The following is a 16,239-nucleotide window of genomic DNA, read 5'->3' on the forward strand; positions in this document are numbered from 1 at the left end:
CCTGTTGGCATTGCTGAAATGCAATCCATGACCTGTACCAGGCAACAATTTACAGATCATCGAAGCAAGTGATAAATTCGAATTCCATTACCATGCAGGTGGAAAAATAATGCAATTGTTATGATGTTAGAAATGCAAGTAAAATTCCAATGCTTCAGTAAGCTTTATAATTGACATGGTTCCCAGGATGGAATTTATGCTACACAATCATAGAAAATTACTTGAATAATTTGGATGGAATTTATTTTGACAAGTAAATACCTGGGAAATTCCTTGGCATGCACTGAAGAACCATCGTAATTGTTGTTTGTCACCTTCATATGCAGATAAAAACTTATATCGCGCTCCTGAATAAAAGGAATAATTAAATCTACAAACATAAAACTGATCTGAGAAATAATACTGCAATTAATCCACAAGATGCAGGTGTTTCTGATGGTAGGAAAACCTCCTCTCATATTAAAACAACCTCAGTTAATGTTCATTATCAGCCATCAATCTTCACTGAAAGGATCGAGTCTATCATGCTTAATAATTGATGTTCCCAAAACATCTAGTATAATTAAGTCCCAAGGACAAGCAACATCAGAGAAGTAGCTTCCGGAAAAAAAAAAATCCCTTCAAGTTAGATTGCCTGAGGTCCTAAAAGACACTACATATGGAAGGGTACAATGGACTTCATGAAGAAATTCTTCTGGATTATGTGCTACTTGGGTTACCACTTGGAAAAAGAACAAAGTGCAGTGGAAAAAAAGGAGAATAGTATCTTTTGGCTGATAGCACTATGCATTAGAAGCAGTAGGGTAGTATACACACAATCTTTTTCCATTTCTTTCTTCAACTTACATCCAACCAATACATAAAAAAACAAATTATGTATGATCACTACAGGGCAACTACAATGAAGACTTCACATAACATAGAAACAAACAAGAAAGGAACTTCCAATAGTTTACAAACAATTAAAAGTATGATATGCCAATATATACACCTAATAAAATTTGGAAGCATAGAATCAAAATATTGCTTACCAGTGACGACCATAGTTTACATGCAATAATACCAAAGCATGTAACCACAGACTACAGTGGGATAAATTGGAACTATCTATGCACCAAAGAATTGAGAATTCAGGTGGTATAAAACATTAATCTGACTGTAAGCACTCAATCAATTTTATAGGAAACCTTTTCCATAAGTAGTCACCAGCACATGTGAACCAGTAGAGTTCAAATAGTGAGCTGGAACAAAAGGTGACCTAAAGTATATAAGAAGTTGATGCACCCCTAAGCTTGAGAAGTTTAAACAGAAACATAAAATGAGATGTTTGCCACTACAAAACAAAAAACTAAAGTAGATAATTTGTTTTAAACAATATAAAGAACCATAGATGTAAGATATAGAATCTTTTTTCACCAGCCTGAAGCCAGACTAAGCACCGCCCGGAGGGTCTCTGAACAGAATTCAGTGACAAAATTTGAAAGTCATGGATTCACAAGCATGTGGAGTGGGAAATGTAAGCATTTTGGCCTCTGGAGAAGAGCCGAAAGATTACAGAGCTGAAAAGAAGTTTGATACTCTCAGAGACTACAGAAGCATTTTGAAGATAGAACACATGTTTGTTTTTTTTAAAACATAATATTTTATTTTTTAAAAAAATATTTAGGTAACAAGAGTTTGTTAAGGAAGAACTCCAAACCATGTTACACCTTGTATTTGCTTTTCTCAAGTTACTCTCTCTCATTTAACAAATTCTAGAACAATGGAGAGACATACTTGTAGCTTTATCAACAATGATAACAGCAGGATCTACTTGGTTGAATTTGGGTTCTTCAATATGAACGTTCCAGAGTTGAATAACAGTACGTGGTCTCGCAGTCTGCCAAAAAAAAAACTGAGTGAGTAGAAACCAATGACCTAACTGATTTGTTGACTACTTCAATGGAAAAAGAAAAGTATCTAGCCTTTTCCTGATAAAAGGAATAACAAACGGAACTCAGTTCAAAATTATGTAAATCTAAATGTTGTCTAGAGATTAAAGATGATTCATTTATGAGTAAACTAATACTTTGGCCAGCCCTCCTCTAAAACTGATACACTGTGCTCTTAGTCATAAATCAGCATGACTTTCACAATTGAAATTCACAATACAAAAAATATTCAAAAAGAAAACACCACACTCCAGTGGGACAAATATGAATTCTCAAGGCCAGACAAAAATAAACATTGCTCAGATCATTATATTAATCAAAGTGCAATTATGAAAAGGTAATTTGTTGCAAAAAATGCTTGAACAAGGTGCACAAAGTATCCTTGCTAAAGCATTTTCTGCATACAAACATGAGTGGTAATATTTGCCAAATGTGCAACATACATAGTCAAACTACTGGTGGCTTAATATTAATGTTCAGCAAAATATTGAAAGCAAGATAAGAAATCATCTTAGAGATGGAAATGGAGAACCCATACATGATGACGCTTCTGTGTTATACCTGCAGATCAGAATAAATAGCTAACTCAAACTTGAGGGGTCTTGTTGGATTACGAGCATCACTTGGCAAAACAACTACCCAACTGCAGAATCAATGCAATGATGATCAGCATCTTCAGAACTCTTTAAGGAAATAAAAGTTCACATAAATATATTCTCTAGATTATACTAATCACAGATGATGTTTCTCAAGGAAAAAACTTATATAAACATAAAGAACTAATAAAAGAATATACAGACATTTTCCGTGTCAACAGTTGTCGAGCAAGTGCTTCCAAAAAGCCTGGTCCATGAACTTCACGCAGCCATCCAGCGAAAAGAGAAACCCGGTTCTGAAAACAAGCGACATCAACAAAAGAACCACATATAACTTGCAATCACACAACAAATTTAGAATCCATGAATAACAGAGACTAAAACTAAAAGTTAACAAGGATTTAGCATACCTCAATGGCCCGGACAACATTAATGTGCCCCTTTTCTCTAGCCAAATCAAGTGCAGTATGACAATCATCATTCATAATGAATGGATTTGCTGTGATATTTACGAAGTACACAAGAACCATCAACAATAGAAAATGCAAGAGGAAAAATAATATTTTGAACAGTTGCTGACATAGATGTACCTCCATTGGAAATAAGGAGATGAACAGTTTGCTCAAGGCCCTTCTTTGCAGCATGGTGCAAGGGAGTTCCTGCATGACACCCTACAGTGGAAAAATAAAGGAATTTAAAGCTTCACATACTTTTCCATTTTCAATAATTTAATAGAAAACACACAAAAAAAGATGAAGGTACATATACCTGCTCCAAAAAATTAAAAAAAAGAAAATTATAATACACCAAATGAGACATATGCTATAAGCAGATTTTATGTCATAATTCATTTGGTTACAAACCCAGTTCTTCAATAAAGCATGCAGATTTTATTTGTGTAACAAATGCCTTGAAAAATAAAAGCCACTTGTGTAGAAATAAACAAGAATGAAAATGGTACAAAACCACAATGCCTTGCAATCAGTGTCGAGGGAGAGATTTGAAGAGAAGCAAAGAGATGAGAGAAAGTTATGTTGTTTATTTGGTTACAAATTTAGGACACAAAAGGAGAGAAGTAGATTGAATCACACTCGGGCATTATGAGCATACACACACAATGACCTAAGGCACGCACCGACACAAATCACTGTTTTCTAACCACAAAAAATGGAAAATTAGGGGTAGAAGAAAATTTTAATTGATCCTTCATTCCTTTCCTCTTCATCCTAAAAGGACAAGGCAAAAACAGTCTTCTCTTTTCTTTTCTTCTCTTTCTTTTCGATTATGAATTTCTGTATAGATTGTCAAAGAATGAGCTAAAAGCCTCTCAAAACATCTGCTAGGTTAATTCATCTCATCAACTTACTCAAGAAGTATCAACACATCATTAATTATAAGTAAATATTGCAGTTTGCGTACCTGATTAAGTTAACAACAATACTCATAAATAACCCAAAAAAAAAAAAACAGAATCATCATTCAACTCTATGGATCTTGCCATCTTACACGGAGGGACAAAAACCAAGGTGACATAGCTTCCATCGGCATCAATTAGTTCGGCTCTAAGAACCTGTTAAAATAACCCTAGCTCATACTTCAAGTTGTATTAATTACGGAACCTAGTATTAATTTCGTGGCAGATTTATTTCGACATGATGCATTTTTTCTTATTTGAGGTGAACCAGATGTGACACAAAATCCTGAATATGGCACCAGAATAAACTTCTCACCAGGCCTGTATACGTTGACATTGGCACCCATTTCAATCAGCGCCTTCGCGACAGGCAAGAGATCATGCCTCAAGCACGCAACGATCAAGGGGGTTTTCCCTTCTTTATCCATCCACTGCAAACAAACACCAAGAAGCCAATCCAAGAAAACATAACTTCCAAAATTCTTTCGCAGCATTCGCTTACAGTTCGACGCAATTGGAATTCCAACATATCGTAATTGACCGAACACATTCGACGTGTAATTGTGTGACTTACTTCAAGTCCGGCGCCTTGGCTGCGAAGGGCTCTAATCCCCTCGATGTTGCCATAATTGACCTGCTGATAGAGCAATTCCTCCTTGGATTGTTGCGCTCCCATGGAGAAGACCTTCCTCCAGAAATCAAAACCCTAGTTAAACAACATAAATCGAACGAAGAGATTGAGCCTCTCCAAAAAGGGCTCTCAGAACAACAGGAAAGCCAATCCGGCACCAGAAAAAGGGATCTCCTTTCCCCAAAAAAGATCGATGAAACGCCGAAAGATGCGACCTTTAATGGAGAATGAGAGGAATCGATGGAGGAAATCAGGAACGAAGGAGCGAAGACGCTCAGGAAGAACTCGGGCTTGATGGCACAAATTTTGTTCTAGAAGATTATTTGCTTTTGGGTATTAAATAAACATACGAATGTAAATAATTATCTATATAGATAATTAAATTATACTGCAAATGAAAATTAGCAAAAAAATATCAATTAGGAACACTGCAAGTTTTTTGACATCAATCAGAAGAATGTATCACATTATTTTCCATTGCATGGAGTATTTTATTCGGAATGATTTATACAGTTGATTTTGTTTTGGAATAATGTCTTATAAATTTCTTGTATATGTAAAATGAATTAAATGTGTTAGAGATTGATATCACTACCATTCTAAGATTAAATCATCTCAACTCAATAATAACATGTGATTTTTATTTAATTTATTTTATTTTTTCATCTATCACACCACGAGATAGATAAATTGTTTTGAGTAAATTATCTCAACTCAATAATAACATGTGATTCCTATTTAATTTAATTTCTTTTTTCATGTATCACATCACGAGATAGATAAATTATTTTAATAAAAAACTTTTATTTTTGAAAAATTCTTATAACCTTCTTTTTAAAGATTCTTATGTAACGTACTTTTCTTTGATGATTTTCTCTTTACTTCCGTCACATCGATCGTCGCTTTTGTCTTTAGTGATCTCAACGATCGACTCCCCCACCTTTCGCTCACCACCTTCATCTATTACCGTTGATGGCGACCCATGCTCTCTCGCCCTCACTATCATCGCTTACAACTGTTTATGTTGTTGTCGTAACCCTTCCCCCCCCCCCCCCCACAATGTTGATCATAGGTGGGGTGCGAGAGTTGCCATTGCTTTTACCCTTGGCTTGGGGGGGGGGGGGGGGGGGGTGAGATGTAAGGGTTACGTGCAAGGAAGGAGGAAGCACGAGGGTTGCCACGGTCTTCACCCTTAGATGTCTTTTTCGTCATCTTGGCGAAGGGGGTTGTGGGTGAAGGCGAAGGCATACAAGCCACTCCTTTGCCCGTCGTCACCTTGACAAAGGGAGCTAGTGTGGGTTGAAAGTGACGGTTACGAGTCGAAGGTAGAGACAGTATCATCGTCTAAAAGAAAAGCTCTATAGGAATTTTGTTTAAAATAAGATGTTAATTAAAAATAATAAAAAATAAGAGTCTTTTTTAAAACTTTGCCCTTATGGATAGCTTAAAAAAAAAACTTAAAATTTGATCGTATTAGTTTAAAAAATAGAAAGAAATTTTCATCACATTAAATCACATACAAAACACTCATATATGCACTCGGACCCGAATGTATTAACTATTAGGATATATGTTTGGACAACATATTAATGTCTTAGTTATTAGGATATCTGTTGAGACAACATATTAATGTTGTTTGATTTCTACGATGCCTCCTCCATCACACAAATTGATTTGGAAGAGGACTTGTTCATGTGCATAAAGGTCAACATTCTTGAATCCCATCTTCTAGTTATAGTTTGGAAGGTGGAAAACATGTCGTAGTGATAAGTTGTGTTAGATTTTGTTTACATCTATGAATAAACGTAGATACTCCCATTAATTATATATTAATTATAAAAATTTTAAATCACTATCTTGAACACATAGAAAGTATTACATCACTAATAACTTAACCAAGTAGACCAAAGCATCATATACCTTGATCTATGATTTGTCTTACCGATTAATTGTCGATACGATATTATGTATCAAACCATATTAACGTATCGATATGATACGATGGGATATATTTATAAATCAGTATGTTGCATTCGTATCGATCCCTTGTGGGATTATGTATCGATCATATCGAATAGTATGTCATACTACGACGTACCTATGTCTTATCAAATTTTATGTTAATCTATATCAACCAAAGTTAGAACGACGTACCTATTAACATGCTTTTCACTATATACCAATAAAAAAACATATATTTATAATTAAACATAGAATATAAAAGTGAAAATGTTAAGAAAACAAGATTGATTGGAATTATTATAACATAAAAAAGTGAAAATGTCAAGAAAACAAGATTGATTGGAATTATTATAACATAAATACAAAATTAAAACTAAGAATCTTATACGTAGTTTCTCGACGTAAAATTCTCAATCCACAGATATACCGACTTAGCATTTGGATTAAAAAGAATAACTTAATCAATATGTATTATATTTTAAGCCAATATTGTTATATAATGTGTATTATCATATCGAATATGATTAGCATTTTAGACAAATAATTTCCTTTTTTGCCATTTATTTTTTGGTATCTATGCGATTATATTTACGTATTCAGTACATACAAATTTGATGCTTAAGGTTGAATTGCTTCGATACTAATATAATTATATTATATTAATAAACCTAATTCATTTTTTCCTATTGTACTTCACTACATTCTATATCTACATTAGTAGTTTAGAAAAACAAATATGAGAGTTTTATACCAAAAAAATATTTTTTTATTTGTTTTAGTTTTACTAATATTTTTTATTTATTTTAAAACTATTTAACAAAAGTATTTCACCACTTACAATTTTGGAATACATGATTAAAAACTCATGAGGACTTCAAATATTCGATAGATTATACCTTTATGTAAGATTAATAGTAGGAAAGAGGAGATAATTCAATAACCCATTGGATTGTAAAAGTAAAGCCATGTGTTCTAAATGTATTTTTAATATTTAGTTAATATTTCCTAGACTGTGATCTTTGTGAATGAAGGTTAAGAGTTGTATTGCTATCTTATACAAATGATTAGTGCTACAAATAGGTTGTTTGTCAAGCATTATCCACGGCATAATAGATAGAAATAAGATCGAATTGTATGAAATATATTGCTTGATTCTTTGAATCAAGTAAACAGTATACAAATCTTGAAATGTCTCCATGGATACATATCATTAGTAATATCTTCAAATGACTCATAAAACTCCCTCCTATAGCTTAGCAATCCGAAAGCCACATGTCGATGTCTTGTGCTATTTTTTGTCTCACTTCACTTACTGCTTGACGACACACATCACCTAAACGAATGTAGTGCATATGAGAGCATGTAATTTGGCTATACATATCGATAAGATACAAAAATTGAAATTTGCCACATTGATATTATAATTTTTTCCATATTGCGAAGAATAATTATAATCATTTTTGTGAATACCAATCAAATATAAATATTATCGAGAAGTCATGCATTGATGATTTAGTTGGTTTCAACATATGATCGATCAAACGAGAGGAACTTAGCTATACCTTTGGTATCCTCGGGTGCATAAGGACATCCCAAAACATCGATACCGTGTGCACATCCATTGCACTCGACCATGTAGGAAGGCACTAAAAAAGATTAACGAGCCATTTATAATTAGCATGAAGAATAGTAGAATGTAATACGTATGACTATCGGAGTTATACAAATCAATAATTCATTCGTATAACAAAGTTATAGATATTATTAGTATCTAAATAATCAAATTCATTCTAGAGCTATAAATATCTATGGAAATGAATCTGAACTATTAACGATCGAGATAATGAATGCTTGGTAGCCACTCTTACCGTCTTTGGATGATGTTTGCTTAGATATATGGCGGCATGGATCTTGGGAGCCATTGGTGAAGATTACTCTTGAACCTACATATTCAAAAAAATTAAATATGAATAAGATCAATCACATATCGATTTTCTTGTTTACGAATCTAAACATGTTCTTTAGTTTAGATATAACTCATATATATATATATATATATATATATATATATATATATATATATATATATATATATATATATATATATACATACATATACATACACACACATACACAAAACAAAACGAGCATACCTGCAAATTTTCTTCCTCCATAATAAGTGTTGGCCATGTCTGAATCAGGATAAACCCCTTCCCCAAATATGTCTTTGCAGAAGTCTAAATTGTATCTATAGTAATCAAAAGAATATTTTAAGAACTAACAAAATCTAATCATAAATAGATACATATTCTACCTATGTCATATCTAACATTTATAATCTATTAAATATTTTCAGTTCAAATTGACAGAAACTATGCTTATATTCTTAAGAGAGATGTAATGCATTGCTTTAGGTAATGGCCCTTCTATCAAGATCAAAATTATAAGAATCATAATAATATGTTACATTATCTACTCTCCAATTGTTTCCTGGAAAAAAAATACATGAATGGCCAATTCAAATAGTAATATTAATGCCCCCACAAGTTGTCATAGATCCTTAGTTCCTCTAAAAATCTAGTTGAGCATTTAACTTAATTATCTTCATAAGCATTAATTCATAATTTTTGTTATTTTTTGTATTATTTCTAGAATTTTATGTTTAGCTCAAAGTACCTTTTCTAACTTTTCATTTTATAAATTTGGTCAACTAAGCATATCCTCATCCTAAATAAGTCCCCCATTTGTTTTTTTTATAACTTTTATAGCATTTTTATGATACTATGCTAGTGCATAATTCCACTTCTATACCTCAAAAAATTATGAGAACATGTCTTAGCTATTCAAAGTAACTTTCGCATCAAATTACTCGATATCGGTTAAGTTCTTCTAGCTCTTCTAGCTTGCTATACAATCCGGAATAACTGCAAGACCAAATCGATCCAAAGTCCTTTATGTCGCACACATTATATCTTATTAACAATTACCATTGGAAATTTTGTACTGATAATTTACTTTCCTTCATATGAACCGATGTGAACAACGCTAGGATATTATAGATTGGTAGAAGCTTAATATTTTCATATGTTATTCTTAGAAAAAGTTCTTCAAAGTGTGTTTGATTGATTAGTTTATATTTGTAAAACTAAATTATTCTAGCATAGGATGAAATGAGAATTTTCGAATATCGCGACTAAATTGTTGGATGAAATAGTACCTTTCATCAAGCTTTGTTGAACGAATAGAATCATTCTGTGGTGCCACCAGGAAATATCCCATCTCAGAACATATGTAGAACCACCATAATCGATAAGCTTTTAGAAGGAGAAAAGAAAAATGCTATCAATGCTTGGAATATGAAAGCACAACTTCAAACCTTATATGAGGTTAAAAGATCAAAGAAAACAGTACCACTATTTCCACTAGTTGGATCCTTCAAATATAAACGATCATAATATTCAAGTGTGACACCAAATATTCCTTGGTTAGCTACATTCTTCACATAGTCTGCATATGCTTCCTGCAATCACCAAATTTAGATTGTCATATTCTTCATTCGCGATCGATTATTATATTATCAAAACATGTCATAGAAGAACTGAATAAATGAAATCCAACTATGCCCCAATGATCCGATCCATCAAATGCATAAGAGGAATAGAGGAGAGCATACCAATATATTGGAGCCATTCTTTTTGGCATTAACAAGAAGATCACATACAAAGTCATGAAAGCCGTATTGTAGCTGAAAGGTTCGAGAAGAATTAGAAATAAAATTCTGAAAAGAACTCGATTGTATTCAAATGATTTGCTTACCGACAGGGCTGCAGCATCGGCAACTAGGAATCGAAAGTCATCGTCGTTGTCGATCTATATCGGATAAATAATTTCAAATGACTAAGATAGTCTTCGTATCGGCATAATATATTCATGATAATAGTTATTTGGAAACATGAAAAGTAGAAAAAGATGAGGTTCCCTACTCAAAATCAAAAACATAAATATTAATTATGTAATTTTTACTTAACTATGCAATGCCTCACTGATTATGAGGAACTGATCATTCAATAACTTTTAATTGAATGATGATCTAGAGATGTTTGATTTAACAAAACAAAAAGGGGGCCAAATACAAGTATAAAATGTATATACCATTATTATAATAATCTTTCATCAGTTTTGAGCAAAAATGCAGAAGAAAGATACCAATGAAGTGTTACCTTAGATGCACCAAACAATTCTTTGATTGATTGCCTATCAGAGTTAAGCTGTTCATCAACAAGATGAGTGATTTCTTGAAGCACAGTCTTGCATTCAGGTCCAGCTGTAGTTCCAATCTGCAAAAAAGACAACAATGAAGAGAAGATATGAGCAGCCAAAATGGGACCATCTAAGAGTCTCCACCCCAATGAATACTAAGTATTCATTTTCTTCAGTATGGAACTACTTAATGGTCAGGTTAGCTTAGCAATTTGTTTCTTTGGTCCAGCTAAGATAAAGCTACCTAATGTTTTGATTGGTGAAACCATTCAATTTATTCTCTCCCAAAATAATGCTATCCTTGCAAATACTCTCTCTCTCTCTCTCTCTCTCTCTCTCTCTCTCTCTCTCTCTCCATATTTTCACCATTAGTGAAGTATAAAACTCATGAATTTTTTATATGATAGGTTTCTATGGAGCATTTCATTATATATGGCAACATAAAACATGATATCCAACATTGCAAAAGGTAGCAAATGCTTATGCACCTGTTGGTCATATTCTGTGAAATTGTAGATTGCTATAAGAGCAGCTGAGCTTGCATAAGCCCCACAAGTTAGATGAGGGAACTTCAAGCGAAAATAAGCTGCAAGTCCTCCAGAATATGAACCTCCAATTACGAACCATCGATTTTCGGTTTCCGAAACATTATATTTTGCATTCAACAATTCCTGTAGAAAAGAAGAGTTAGCTATATGGAATAGTTATAGAGATTTATAGATCAATAGGAAGTGAAAGTGGGGATAACAAAACTTTAAATGAAAGAAATTATTAATTGACCAACTTATCATTTGTCCTCAAACTATAATATTCTATTAATCCATTTTATATCATCAGAAGATGATCTCAGCCATTAAAGAAAGCCTTACAAAGCAAATGCTAGGGATTGTGATTCTTGATGCAATAAGCATCTTGACTAAATTGGTTGTCTAGTTAATTACATGAATGATCTTATGCTTACATCGAGAAAGACATAATTTTCTCCCTGAACTCATCATTGTTAAATACAAATCGATACAAAAGATCGGTAAAGTCATATCTCTAACACTAAAAATATCGTAAAAAGGACACATAAGAGTATTCGATGAATGAGATTTATTTTTTTTGTTGGTCTAACAAATTAAATCTATGTTGTATTTTGAACTCTTGAAAGAACTTCATAATATGTGATTGAACAATCCAATTAAAGCTTACATTTAGTCATGATTATAAAGGAAAATGATTTAGTACATTTACTGTTTATATACAATCATGTGAGTTAAGATTTTTTCTTGACTCAATAAGGCTCACATCCTCTATTATATGTCTTGGTTTGAAATAAGGTCTTATGCCTAACACACATTGTTTTGCATCGCATAGTGGACACTTAAGAAAACTTCATCAATTAAATTTAAACCATGAAACTTATGATTCAACACATACACGACATAATATCGGAGAGAATCGAAAGCGTAGAAAATGAGCCATACAAATGAAACAAAAAAATATTGAGGGATCACATTAATCATGAAAGAATGTGAAACTTTTACCTGGTAATATTGGCGAAAAACAGCCAAATCAAATATAGCTTGTTTTGAGGACAAATATTTTAGATTTTCTGTTGTCAATTCCTTGTAAGGAGTACTCTTCCCATAATACCGATGCTCGATAGAAACTATGGCAGCACCAAACTTCTCCGCTAGCTCCTACATGTTGTTACAAAATTAGAGAAACAACAACGATAGTCGACGCCAAGTCATTTGATCGAAAGCATAGACCTTTACACAAGATCGGTACAAAATTTTAGCTTCTACATATCACAAATTTCATTCATGTTTTCACCTTCTATAGTTAACACTATTGCAAAGATCAAACTTTTCTTTCATACTACACTCTTCATTCTTTCAGTTTAGACACTAACATACAATAGTTATTTAGACAATCTAATGGCAAACACACAATAACAAGATCATAAGTTCCAATTATATCATGATTACTCATACTAGATTTTCAAGAAACCAAATATTTGTTCCAAAATGCAAAAAGAATGTGGAATGTCTATCCACTTACATGAAAATACAACCGAAAAGTATAAATTATCATCACAGAAGTATTACGAAAGTTCAAATGACTTTGCAAATACTAAAAATAATTAAAAATTGATTTAACATGAATCAAATTCATCGTTTGATATATGACAACTTCAATTGTTAAGGAAATTAATTTATTATCCCACTGCAAAATTTTGAAGTAAGGTTGTGATACAATTTCTTTTCATGATTGAAAGAAAGACTATACTTACAGTATAAAAACTTTTGCCAATCCCAATCTGTTCAGATTCACCACCAACAAGTAGGAAGATTGGTCCCTCTGGAGGCTTATAGTAACCAAGATATTCAAAATATCTTTGCTTGAATGTAGAATGATCCTGCATTGGAGAAATGTCCAAACACTTTTTTGAGCAAAAGCCAATCCAAAAATGCATGAATAACAAACACAGATGTTGAAGAAAAAGATCAGAAAGACATGTGAACAACAATACTTAGAATAAGCATTAAATAGAGATCTTCTTGTGAATGCTAATACTCCCTATAACAATGCTTTATGAAACCCAAGATCTTTTGTGAGATACCAAACCCGATTTGTGTAAGTCGGTCGAATGTTGTCTACTTTAATCTATACTTGAATCTGATTTCTACCCATGTTTAGTTCAAATTTAAGTTTTAGTCATTTTTATTTTTAAGTTTTTCTAAACTTGTTTTCATGAATTTTAATTAAAGTTTACGCATTCTAATTCCGCTATCGGTAAATGTTTAGGCCTCTGAAGAATATAAATATACTAAATTCAAATTTCCTCTGTAAAGTAGGAAATAGCTTAGCAAAGATCGATCCATTATCGAAATTGAGTTAGAGGTGGAGAAGAAGATAAGGGTAGAACATTGTCTATAAATGAGGCAGCAATTTCATAGAAATGTATGTTGAATAAAAATGGATGAGATTCTATTAGTTTTTATGATTCATCATTAGCCCCATTCTCCTCTCTCTCTCTCTCTCTCTCTCTCTCTCTCCTTTTGGCATTATCACTTCTCACTTCTTCTTTCTTCTCTACCTCTATTATTAGCACAATTAGCACAATTTGACCATATTTCTTTCTTTTGTTAGTGTTATCGAGTTGAAACAATCTAGGATCTATATTTGACTTTGTGAAAGACAATGTTGCAACAAGACCTTTGCTATTGTTCACTTCTTATGACAACAAATATCATTCACTTTGCACAATATAATAGCCTATGATTTAAATATCCACAATAGTTTATGTAAAGATTATCCTTATCAATAGTTCCATAGGTTTCGGTTCACACCGACATATTTGATTGACTAATACCTTGTTTCTTGTTGATTAGCAAAATAGTCATCCTCTTCGGCATAGGAAGAAATTATAGGTATCTTCCCATGTATCAAAATAAGAAGGTTAAGTCGATATCTATATAGCCTTAATCTTTTGCTTTCTATTGCATATGATCAATATAATTATCGATATAACTATTTTTTTAGCAAATACATCATGATTAAAATAATAAATTATTCCGAACGAGCTTAACTTTCATCCCAAACTTTATATAAAAAACTTCTCAAGTAATAGTGGAGAACAAAGGAAAAGCAAAAAAATATAAAAGAAGAAAAGAAAAAGGAAACGATAAAGAAACAAAGAAAGGACTTAACCGTGGGGGAGAAATGATCTAAATTCTGATCAAACCAATTCTCCTTCTCGGTGAGCATGTTGCTATCATACAATTTGCGAGAGCGAAAACCATGCGTCTCTACCATGGAGGCATTGAAAAAGAGTAGAAGAAGAAAAGAGAAGGAGAAGGCCTTGAGGTTCATCATAATTGGAGGAAGAAGAGAAGAGGAAGAAGAAAAGAGATCTTGCTCCCAAGATCTCTTTCTTCTTGGGAGGTTAATCTTTCGTTCTTAGGTGTTGCACATTTATACTGGCACCCAACGTACCAATGCGAATATGTTGCAAAGAAAAAAGGATGGTCATGAAGAGATGCCAACCCAATGGATGTTCTTGCTGGTTTGACGGGAGAGACAAACAACCAATAACTTGGAATGACCGATAAATAGGAAGGATGGCTCAAAATACACACCTAATGGCCAATAAATAGGATCCCAAGTCAATGGAAGTTCGTGGTGGCTTGATGAGGGATAAAAATGGCCAATAAATAGGAAGGATGGTTTACAACACACACCTAATGACTAATAAATAGGATACCAAACTGAATGGAAGTTCTTCATGGTTTGACAATGGAGAAGAACAACTAATTAATGTGGAGAAACTTGATAGATTTAAATATGTCTGATTTCTCGGAAGATCTCTTCGTTCTTCCTGCTTTCACCCTCTTTTAACTTGTAAAATTTTCTTCATTTTTTTTTGCATCCACACTACTAACATCCCTAGGGACGATAGTTAGATTTCGACGCATATTCTATATGGTACCTCTTTCGTTAAGCATGTTGAGACAAGGAATCTAACAAAAAGAGATGACTTCATGTGGATAGACGATGTTATGAAATATTTAGGTTTACCCAAAGTGTTTGCCGGGAAGCTTCTTCGGAATCGTTTGTCTATTTTTTGACTATTTATCTAAATCCATTCATTCACAAGCTCAACCTTATCGTATTTGAATGTTTCTTTGCTTTAAATTGCTAAAATATTTTATAGCTTAACATTAATGTTACTTTTACATACTTTTACTATAACACTCCATCCCGATTCGTCCCACATAGAAAGTGGATAAGACTTAAACTAACTTTTAAGGATCTAATGAGTATATTAAAATTAACTTTAATTTCATTTACAATTGGTCGTAGGCCGATGGCTTGAAGAAGGTGCCTCCCTTAGCTTCACTGAACCAAATTTCTTATAAGTGTGATTGCTAACTCTTTTGGCTTCTTTGGTTGAATTAAAACGATTCTATATTTCTCAACCATCAAGCCCGATGTCTAATTGACATAAATTAGTCACAGTATGAAGTCACCGTTGAGCTAAAAACGTCATAATTATTGATGGAGTCGTGACATTTACAACTGGTTATATAGGACCAATGGCTTAAGGAAGGTGCCTCCCTTAGTTTCACCCAAACCAAATGTCTTACAAGTATGATTGCTAATTGTTTTGGGCTTCTTTGGTTAAACTGAAATGATTCTAAATTTCTCAACCATCAAGCCGGTGTCATCTCCTTGTGGATTAAAGCCATCATCTTAACACATGACCAGTTCATGAATCTGACTCACAACGCATTGCTTTTGCTTACAATCCTTCTATTGTTGTTTGGTTTTTGAGAGGAATCTCATTGATGTTTTGTCCTTAGCTTGTGAACTAAATGCAACTATAATTACTTTCATTCCTAAAAATAAAAATGGCATAGCTCACTAATTTGCTGCTCAAGAATAAATATCAGT

General features: G+C 32.9%; 2 protein-coding genes across 2 annotated transcripts in view; both read right to left on the bottom strand.

Annotated features, from left to right (window-relative positions):
- The window catches only part of LOC103984950 (probable E3 ubiquitin-protein ligase XBOS34), a 5,936-nt gene extending 1,057 nt beyond the window's left edge, over positions 1–4,879 (bottom strand). Inside the window, exons 1-10 of the mRNA XM_009402537.3 lie at positions 4,731–4,879; positions 4,516–4,626; positions 4,258–4,372; positions 3,118–3,198; positions 2,938–3,026; positions 2,732–2,823; positions 2,493–2,574; positions 1,777–1,879; positions 262–347; positions 1–32 (exon numbers count right to left, since the gene is read on the bottom strand). The exon at positions 1–32 is cut by the window's left edge and continues 1,057 nt beyond it. Coding sequence (XP_009400812.2) covers positions 1–32; positions 262–347; positions 1,777–1,879; positions 2,493–2,574; positions 2,732–2,823; positions 2,938–3,026; positions 3,118–3,198; positions 4,258–4,372; positions 4,516–4,617 — 782 coding nt within the window. The 5' untranslated portion in view covers positions 4,618–4,626; positions 4,731–4,879. The remainder of the gene's footprint in view (positions 33–261; positions 348–1,776; positions 1,880–2,492; positions 2,575–2,731; positions 2,824–2,937; positions 3,027–3,117; positions 3,199–4,257; positions 4,373–4,515; positions 4,627–4,730) is intronic.
- A 3,461-nt stretch (positions 4,880–8,340) lies between these two features.
- LOC135673891 (probable serine protease EDA2) lies at positions 8,341–14,731 on the bottom strand. Its single transcript, XM_065183291.1, has 11 exons — positions 14,497–14,731; positions 13,076–13,201; positions 12,324–12,479; positions 11,283–11,465; positions 10,755–10,871; positions 10,351–10,404; positions 10,208–10,279; positions 9,946–10,054; positions 9,752–9,848; positions 8,688–8,782; positions 8,341–8,477 (listed from the first exon to the last, which is right to left on the bottom strand). The coding sequence occupies exons 1-11, from the start codon at positions 14,659–14,661 to the stop codon at positions 8,341–8,343; spliced, it is 1,311 nt and encodes a 436-aa protein (XP_065039363.1). The 5' UTR covers positions 14,662–14,731.
- Positions 14,732–16,239: the final 1,508 nt, after the last annotated feature.

Source organism: Musa acuminata, chromosome BXJ1-5 (assembly GCF_036884655.1).
Source record: "Musa acuminata AAA Group cultivar baxijiao chromosome BXJ1-5, Cavendish_Baxijiao_AAA, whole genome shotgun sequence".
Taxonomy (NCBI): Eukaryota; Viridiplantae; Streptophyta; class Magnoliopsida; order Zingiberales; family Musaceae; genus Musa; species Musa acuminata.

Excerpts from the sequence above, each read along its gene's own strand:
- LOC135673891 (XM_065183291.1), bottom strand. The coding sequence starts at position 14,661 with ATGATGAACCTCAAGGCCTTCTCCTTCTCTTTTCTTCTTCTACTCTTT. Across the intron at positions 13,202-14,496 it reads TAGATCATTTCTCCCCCACG|GATCATTCTACATTCAAGCA; the intron begins GTTAAGTCCTTT and ends TCTCCAATGCAG. Across the intron at positions 10,055-10,207 it reads AGAATGGCTCCAATATATTG|GAAGCATATGCAGACTATGT; the intron begins GTATGCTCTCCT and ends TGGTGATTGCAG.